The sequence below is a fragment of the Panthera leo genome, chromosome A1 (assembly GCF_018350215.1).
Source record: "Panthera leo isolate Ple1 chromosome A1, P.leo_Ple1_pat1.1, whole genome shotgun sequence".
Classification (NCBI taxonomy): Eukaryota; Metazoa; Chordata; class Mammalia; order Carnivora; family Felidae; genus Panthera; species Panthera leo.
The window spans coordinates 162962357-162971829 of NC_056679.1; the positions used below are offsets into that span (position 1 = coordinate 162962357).

The following is a 9473-nucleotide window of genomic DNA, read 5'->3' on the forward strand; positions in this document are numbered from 1 at the left end:
GGTTCATTCTTCTGCATGTCGCTGTCCAGTTTTCCACTTGCTGAAGAGACTGTCTTTATTCCACTGGATATTCTTTCCTGCTCTGTCAAAGATTAGTTGGCCATACATTTGTGGGTCCATTTCTGGGTTCTCTATTCTGTTCCATTGATCTGAGTGTCTGTTTTTGTGCCAACTGATATTTATTTTAATGTATTCATTTAAATCATAGAATATGAATAAATAACAATCTAATAATTATGTTTATCTACTACCCAGAACAAGAAATAAAACATTATCAAAATATTTGAAGCCCAATATGTACTCCCAAACATATTCCTCTCTCTCTCTCCATAACGCACATCCTAGATTTGAAGTTTATCATTTCTGACCCTTTTAAACACTTTTTTTTTGACAATGTGTATATCCTTGAATAATACAGGAATTGTTTGTCATGTTCCTGAACACTAAATAAATGGTATCCTACGGGTGCTTTTCTATCCCTCAGTATACAACTAGGAAAAAATATGCTAAATATTTGAAAGAAAAATAAATTAATATAGACATTGGTTACCAAAATAATACATTTTTTGGAATGAAAAGGGAAAAGAGTTACTTGTCAAAACTCAGGATCCCTACGCCAAGGGAGGTTGCGGGAGCATGGGCCACTGCTGCTGCTCCAGCTGGAATTGCTGTCACCGCCTCTCTTGCAGGAAGCCAGGACCCACATAATGCTTTGAGAGCCAACTCACAGCCACCCACTGCTTCTGCTGCTCTTGCAGTTGCAGACCTACAACCATAAGCACTGTTGCTGCTGATGAAGCTGAAGTGATTCCTGACCATAAATCCAGGGGCTTTTCCTCACCAAGCATTGCTGCTCTTGCCAAAAACATCACCACAGACAGAGAGGAAAAAACAAAAAAGAGGCCTTCCTTTGCCCGTTTTGCAAATCTACTGCCATAGCCTCTCACTGGCACCACCTAAGTGGAAGCCAGAGAGAAAGAAAGGCTGACAATTGTAGTTTACAAGCTCCCAGTCCCCTTTGTAAATAGAGGAATGAGTCCAGACCGTGAATGATGAAGTTTATAGCCAACAGACAAGTAACTTGAGAACTCACCCTTTAGACTACTCAGGACATATTTTCACCTTTCTTCTATTTAAACTAACATACCAAATTAGCAGGGACACCATCATGTTTCTGCCTAACATTTTGCAATTCTCATTCTTACAAACATGTTCTCACTCTTTCCCTCAAAAGCAGAGACACACAGTCCAACCAGTCATCATATATATCTCAAGGTAATGTGAATCCATCTTCTAGTTCAATCGCAAACCTGAATGGATTTTCTCAATACAAAAAGTAAATTGCAAAGGTATAAATGGTATAAAAGGTATAAATAACTAATCAAAGACATCATAGACTTAACTAAATTTGCAAGGGAATTACATTGAAAAAGAAACCATAAGTCAAACTTAGAGCAACAACAGTTTAACAGAGCAAGACCAGGAGGAAACAAGGTATAAAAATGTTGCTGCATCAAAGAGAAGAATTTTCCTCAACTCTCATTTTAGATGTGGCCAAGGGGAATAATGGCCAAAGCAAGAAATGTCCTGTCAGTAACTATGTCCAACTCTGGTGTTGGGATATTAATTTTCCTTCTCAGGGATATTCTGTAACCTAGAGATAAATTTGCAACATTATCTCCCATAATACTCTTTGATCAAATAAAAAGGGAAAAAGAAAAATATTGGAATACACACACATACACACACACACACACACACACAAATGTATATATGTTTGTGTACACATAAAACAAATGAGAGAAAAATGCATCATTGTTGTTTTTATTTCTCTAAATAGTTATGCAAACACAGTTGATATTTATAACCCCCTTCTTCCACTATTCACCCCCTCTTGTACTTCTTGATCACGCATGACATGTGTAGGCTGCTATCTCAAAGCATATGCCTCACCCTACAGGACAGCATCTCCATTTTTTTATTGTTGTCTCCTAGCTGGACCTTACCTGAGTCCTCTAGAGGACATTATAATCATCTATAAGGCCAAGAGTTTTGGGTTATGGAAATATGTAGTAAGATCAGTGAATTCCATGAACATGAACATCCTGATACATTTCTTCTCCTATAAAATGAGTTCCTTCATTTAAAGCAATGTGATAATAAGTGATCATGACAGTATATAAGGCAATCAATAAGTGCAATAGCCATATCAATGCTGGTCAAGATAAATTATGCATCCAGCTCTTTCATAACCTCCATTCTTGACGCAGTTGCCACTATAAATATGAGCCCACTGAACAAGACATGCAATGACTGGGGAAAGCGGCTGGCTAATTTCACAGTATGGTTATCTATCTCATTGTTGAACGCTTTCTCTGTAATGGATTTCTTTGGTGAACATCCACAAAGGAGAACTATGCCCATTTAAGTAGACATAACACTTTCCCAGTTCTCCTCTAGTTACCAAATGGTGAAACCATTAGGCAATGGCAGCATGCCATTCTAGGCAATATAGATAACCAGATATACTTCTTAATGTTCTGCCCGCTAGGAATATTTCCTTTTTCCTCTACTTTTTTTAGGGCCTCCCCTGAGTGGAGCTACAGTGTGACTATCTACCATAACATATTTCCACCTTCAAAAAACCATAGGTTCACTAAAGATTATGTTTCTTAATAGTGAGTAGAACAAGTGAAGAAACTTTCCTTCACTTTAGAAGAGGTAGCCCTCACACTCCAAACCAATCATTCCCTAGACACGTCACTGAACTGGCAGGGAAATTTTTGGTGTATATTATCTCCCAGGTTTGATTTTATGTTAGTCATTCTATGAAGGCTGGGATCTAATTCTAGTTATGGTACAGGCAACAGTAAGGGGTGGTGGGGTAGATCATAAGGGCAACCAGCACTCCCTTCACTTGGGTGAGGTAAGGTTAATATTTTCAAGCAAGTAATTGATTTTTCTTCAGACATAGGAGAAATATTTGCTCCTACTGGGAAAGGAAGTTCAGGATTTGGGGATTTATGGTCCTCACACTCATTCAATTCCCCAAATGCCTTGATCCCAAATCTTAGGGTTCTGCTTTTCCACAATCAATGTCTTAACTCTGACAAAAGTGATCTGATAAATCTGTGAATTGAACTTACACTGTAATTCGGGGTTGGAAATGATCAAAATATGCAGTGTGTCACTATAAGTGATGAGATTCTCATAGAACCATCAGAGAAGCTGACACATTTCCCTAATCATGCCCTAAACTTCTCATTTTCTTTCTGTAAACTTTCTAGAACAATCAGAAGCAATCAGTCAACCCTAGAATCTTTGTAGTCAAAAGTTCTAGAGGTGCCTGGATGGTTCTGTTGATTAAGTGTCCAACTCTTGATTTCAGCTCAGGTCATGATCTCACAGTTCCTAAGATCAAGTTCCCCCTCTCCCCCACCCCCAGCCCCATCAGGCTCTGCACTGACAGCATGGAGCCTGCTTGAGATTCTCTCTCTCCCCCTCTCTCACTGCACCACCCTCCTGCTCTCACAGTTTTTTTTTTTTTTTCCTGGTTCAATTACAATTCACATTGTAATTTACGGACAAATTAGTTTTATTACATTGGTGAAGCTAAAAGTTTATTTTAAAACTTTTCAAAACTTTATATTATATATAACTTTTACAAAATAAAAGAATATGACTCTTGATATGCACTCACATACTTTAACTTCTTAGCCATACTTGTCTCTAATAAAATGTTATTCATATTTTTTGGAGAATATATTTTTAATATGATCTTTTGTTTAACTGTTCTCATGAAATTAGCAGCAATTCATTCAAGTTGCTTTGTATAGTTTTGTAGTACAGGGTTAACTCAGCAGGCCGTGGTTGCTCAAAAAAATGCCTGTCTTCAAAACTGGCCTTTGATTGGCTCCTGGAAAAGGACTCTGAACGCTTGTAATATGCTGCCTGTTAAGAGTGCTTTATTACACCCGAGGCCTGGGGCCACACAGAACCAGTAAAAAAGTTTATATTAATAAGGTAATTTAAGGTGAACATCTGTTGTTGTATGCCTGAGGCCTTGGGCCATGTTGTACCAGTTTGATCAGATAATTTATGCTAACAATATAATTTCTGGAGAACGCATGTTTTGTTGTGTGTGTAGGAGTGGGGTAATGGAGTCTGAGTAGTTCAGGTCAGTCACACTGATGCTGTATGCTTACATGAGTAATACTTCCCCAAAACTTGGACACTAAGGCTCACATAAGCTTCCTTTTTTGACAACTCTTTGCATGTGTTATCATACATCGTTGCTGGAAAAATTAAGCATGGCCATGCAATTCCACTGGGAAAGGACACATGGAAGCTTGGGCCTGGTCTCTTATGGATTTTGTCCCATGTGTCTTTACTGATTTTAATCTGTATCCTTTTATTGTAACCATGAGGATAAGTCATAACCATGAGGATAACATCTTTCTCTGAGTCCACATGCTTCTAGTGAATCATTCAGCCTGAATGAGGTCTTAGAGACCTCAAAAATAATTGTTACTTAATATAAAGCTCCAAAAGACTGTTCACTGTAGATCATATTTTGAGAAAACACTCTCTACAGGTGCGTAACTATCTAAAGAAAACACTACTAAATAATGTTCGAAGTTCTTTTTTTTTGTACTGAAATATTTTAGTCAAAATACTCCATTCAGAGAATTTTTTACTAATACTTTACAAGACAAAACTCCTCAAGTAAATTGTCTCTGTGTACAATTATTTTGAATGCTTCACCCAATTTAAATGTGCAAAATCATAGTGTTTCTTAATTTCATTCCAATATATGAAAATGAATCAATGTGATTCACTAGATTAATATAATAAAGGACAAAACCCACACAAACATCAAAAAAAAAAAAGCATATAGCAAAATCCAAAACACTTTCATAATAAAAATACTCAATGAACTAGGAATAGAAAGCAACTTCGTCAAACCAATAAAGCACACATGTGAAAAACCTATAGCATACTTAAAAAGTGAATCAAAGAGTTATCATAGGATACATCAATTTCACTTCCAGGCATAAAAGCCACAGAAATGAAAATATATGTCCACACAAAAACTTATAAGTCTTGGTTCAATTACAATTCATACTGTAACAGTTCTACATGTAAGGAGCTTGGAAGTCACCACTCTGTCCTAACAGGCAATAAACTGAACAGACTAAAAAATTAACAACTCTTCTTGGAAATGTAACAGAGGAGAAGATGCAGGACAAACCTGACAAGATTGTGCATTACACTGGCATTATAACCCATAGGCCCATACACTTAAATTCTGTATTTGATTTCCAAAAATACAAGCTCTGCAGTTCAAAGAAATGAGAACTTATTTTAGGGATGTGATGGGAGCTCTAGAATTCTCAGACCAGGACTTGAGCTGAGAGTTATCAGATAGGAGTTTGTCATTTTCCCTTCATAAGTGCACTTTTTAAGGGCACTCAAGAGTCCATCCTACACCAGAATCCTTATGGTCATTATCACTTCCACAAAGTAAAGTGTAGAGACACTTGGGCTTTTAAGATAACATACTTCAACTCGTACTTCATCCCAATCAAACACAAGTGATAGCTTGATTCATTATAATGCCATCACATACCAAAAATGACTACCTATCTTCCACTGTCAAACAGCTCAGAACTTCCCTCAAGACGAAAGGAATAATAAAACCAGTCCTAAAAAATCCCATCTTTATGGGTAGATCTTCTGGGACTACACCTGATACCAATTTCATAACAGCCTGGATCCAATCAGGCAGGCATGGCCTGAGTCTGGTTATAAGGAGACATCAAACATAACCAGGTTGAAGTTCAACATACAGAATGAAAGATCCATATACTTTAAGACTTGTGTGGACATAAGAAACAGGGAAAAAATGAGTAATTGCTGCAGATTAATGTCTAAAAATGTTCGTGGCAGTTGAGGCATATTGAGGCAGTTGGCGTTATCTGACTGGCACCACCAATTCCTAATTTGATGATAGTGTTGCACTTATATTCCTGACTGAAAAGGGTGTATACTGGTTATATAGAACAGTGTCCTCACTTCGGGAAAATTTACACTGAAGTATTTAGCAGTAATGGGGTACCGTGTCTGAAAAAAGTCTGTAGGTACAGAGAAAAAGTGAAGCAACAAATGTGGTAAAACGTAAACAACTAGAAAATCTGGGTGTATGGGCCATAGGAATTCTTTGTATCACTTTGCACCCTTTCTGCATGTTTGAAATTATTTTAAAAATTGTTTAAAATGTAACAATAAATAAGAAATAGATCAACTGATAAATATACATGCAGAGATATATCATTTTATGAATGGAAACCTCAACGTTATACCCAACTGAGCTAATAACTGTATGAAGTCATTAATGAGTAGTGGAGCTAAAAATATTCACTGTAAACCAGTTGCTCAAAAACCTCCAATGGCTCTTCCTTACTAGCCTAATAAGAAGATTCTATTTAGTGAGTTAATACCTGTAAAGCTTCTTACTCATCACCTAGCACATTAATAAAAAATAAATGCCTTTTGGGGTGCCTGGGTGGCTCAGTCGGTTAAGCGTCTGACTTCAGCTCAGGTCATGATCTCACGGTTCGTGAGTTCAAGCCCCACGTCGGGCTCTGTGCTGACAGCCTGGAACCTGCTTCGGATTCTGTGTCTTCCTCTCTCTCTGCCACTCCCCTCCCCCCACCCCTTGTGGTCTGTCTCTCTCTCTCTCTCAAAATAAACATTTAAATAAATAAATAAATAAATAAATAAATACAAACAAACAAACACCTTTTAGTATCCTTTCAAAATTCTCGGTCTGGTATTTAAAGAACTTAATGTGGTGACAATCTGTCTTTTCCTTCTTCTTTTTATTGATTTATGCAGTCAATACATATTTATTGAGTGTATTTTCTAACTTAGTCACTATAATTAAGTCCTGGGGAGACACAATGAATAAAATAAATATAATTACTCCTTTTGGTGCTTAGGTGAAACCATCATCCAAACCAAACTTGTCACTTAACAGTCTAGAACAAGGCTTTTCTATATCTGAGTGTTTATTTTTCAAAAAATTCATTCATTGATTTCCTTTTACAATAAATACTCCTCAACTACATCCCAGCTATCAGAACTGTACTCTTTTATCAAGGCACAATTCAAATGCCTCTTCCCAAGAAACTACTTTAATAAAATCAAGACAAACTGATCACTATTTATGTGTGCTTCTTGTGATTCTTATCATATACAGCCTTTTTATTGCACTTACTTAGACATAACATTTTAGAGCAAAAGGGGATCATTTTTGGCAAAGTTCGATGCCGTCAGTGTAAACAGGCTATGAATCTAAATAATGGGCGGGGTGATAACTGTGGCCAAGTAAGAATGCATACCCCCCCAAAAGGCATTCAAATTCACATTCTTTGTTAAACTGTTCCCTCCAAGATAAACACGTTCCAGTTTGGGTTCTCTGATATAGATTATTTGAGGTCCCACTTCACCTCCTCAATTCACACATGAGGAAACAAACTCCAGGCGGGGAGCTGCTCGGCCAGTATGTGTCTCAAAATTGTGAGCACAAGCAGGATCACACCAGTGGCCACAGTTTTCAGGTTTACTTTAATCCCTCAAGTAATTCAGCCCTGAACTTCTCAGAGTTGGTGACCAAACATCAAATGGCTCAGCACTACCCTCCCTCCAGCGGCTAGCTGGAGGCCGGGCCCCTGTCACACACACTGTGTTAGGCAGACTGCGTCACCAGGTGCCTGCAGAGGTGAAGCAATGACAGGCGTACAAACCCCAAGTAATGGGCCCTTTCACCTGTTTTTATTCCAGACGTACCTTGAAAACGTGAGAGTACAGCTGCCTCAAGCTGGTCACCACACAGAGTCCTCTCCCCCACTTGTCCCCCGCCTCCCCCACCTCAGCAACCATGAGGCACCCCGCCACAGCCCTCACCACAACGACCGCCACCCTCGCTCAGGCTCACCTTGAGAGACGACCAGGATGCAGAAGAAAACCAGGAAGCACTGGATGTTGTTGAAACGCTGACAGCTGGGAATAACTATACAGCCCAAGCCACAAGGCCTTTCCAAACTTTCTTTCCCTTCTCGTGTTTTCTTCCTAAGGGCGGGCCTGGCCACAGCCTGATCGTTCCCCTGTTGTGGGAAACCGTGGAACTTGATCAGGCCGTCCCCTGATGGCAGGGTTCTTTTCGTGGCGTTCCCGGCCTCCTCGGCCAAGGTGTCCTCAGAAATCTGGGCCGGGGAAGCCTGGGGCCCCATGTCTACTCGGGCGTCCTGCATGGGACTGTGGCCTGCGGAGGCCGGGGTCTTGGTTCACAGAGGGCGGCGCCGGGCTAGAAGAGGTGTGCCCTGCGGTTTCCAGGCGCGGCCTGCTCCACCTGCTCCACCAAAACGCCGGCGGGCCCGACGTCAGGGAACTGGGGGCCACCGGAGGCACCTGCAGCCCAGGCCTCCAGAGGGAACGTTTCTCCTTGAGCAGAAGGCAAACGTCCCTGTAAGGGTGACAGTTGCCCAGAGAGAACTTCCAAGGCTGTTTCCTTCTCTGCTTCCACGTGGTGAAGGGGTGGGGGTGGGGGGGGGGGTGGGGAGGAAGCTACTATGACTAGATTCTGATCATTGCCAGCACAAACAGGGGGCGCCAGAGTAACTCTAGTGGATTTAGTACTTTTTATTAGGAAGCAAGGAAAGAGAAATGTGCAGTGATGCGATATCAGAACTGTCCCCCAAATTCCCCCAGACTTACCTTACTGTAATGTTTTTTGAACTGGATGGTCTCACTACAAACAGCTTGCAAAGTGTTGAAGGACCAGGAGAAATCAGAGACATGAAAAAAGACACTTCTATCATATTCGGAGAAACCAGCAAAGATCATAAAACAATATTCCAATGAATGTGCCTAAGTAAAGTGTTTTACATATATAAATTATTGTCCTAGAAACTATCCTTAGCCAAGAACAGAAAGGATTATTATTTTCCTCCCTAAATAGTGGGATGGGACCCCGTGTCATTCACCTTCTTAGGTACAACAATTTTACTGAAAAGAAAGAATATAGGAGACTAGTAGCAGAATGTGAAACTTGTATGTTTTTATGGTGAAAATTCGTCTTCTTATTGTCTTCCTTTTCTCAGGCACAAATATTAATTATTCAGGCCATATATATGGGCGGGGTGACTTTATAGGAAAAATGAAACTAGCTTCCCTCCAATGGATTAGACATTGTGTCACCAAAAACAATACAGATCTTCAAAAAAATTTTGAGCTGCTAGTAAGTGCTAGGGCTGGTAGACCAAGAGAAAAAACACACTGAGAAGTGCTGGGGAGGAGGGTACCACAGACCCCACCTCCAACCTGAGTCCTCATCTTGCCTCACTATATGCCCATCAGTACGTGGAAATGTTATTTTGCCCTTATTAGGAGACCTACTTTGTCAAACATGT

At 39.8% G+C, this 9473-nt stretch overlaps 1 protein-coding gene across 4 annotated transcripts in view; it reads right to left on the reverse strand.

Moving 5' to 3' along the window:
- Positions 1 to 8546, reverse strand: part of SLCO6A1 (solute carrier organic anion transporter family member 6A1) — a 93950-nt gene extending 85404 nt beyond the window's left edge. For all 4 annotated transcript variants that reach the window (XM_042944513.1, XM_042944512.1, XM_042944511.1 and 1 more), the window contains exon 1: positions 8000 to 8546. In XM_042944513.1, the coding sequence (XP_042800447.1) occupies positions 8000 to 8315 (316 nt within the window). In that variant the 5' untranslated portion in view covers positions 8316 to 8546. The remainder of the gene's footprint in view (positions 1 to 7999) is intronic.
- Positions 8547 to 9473: the final 927 nt, after the last annotated feature.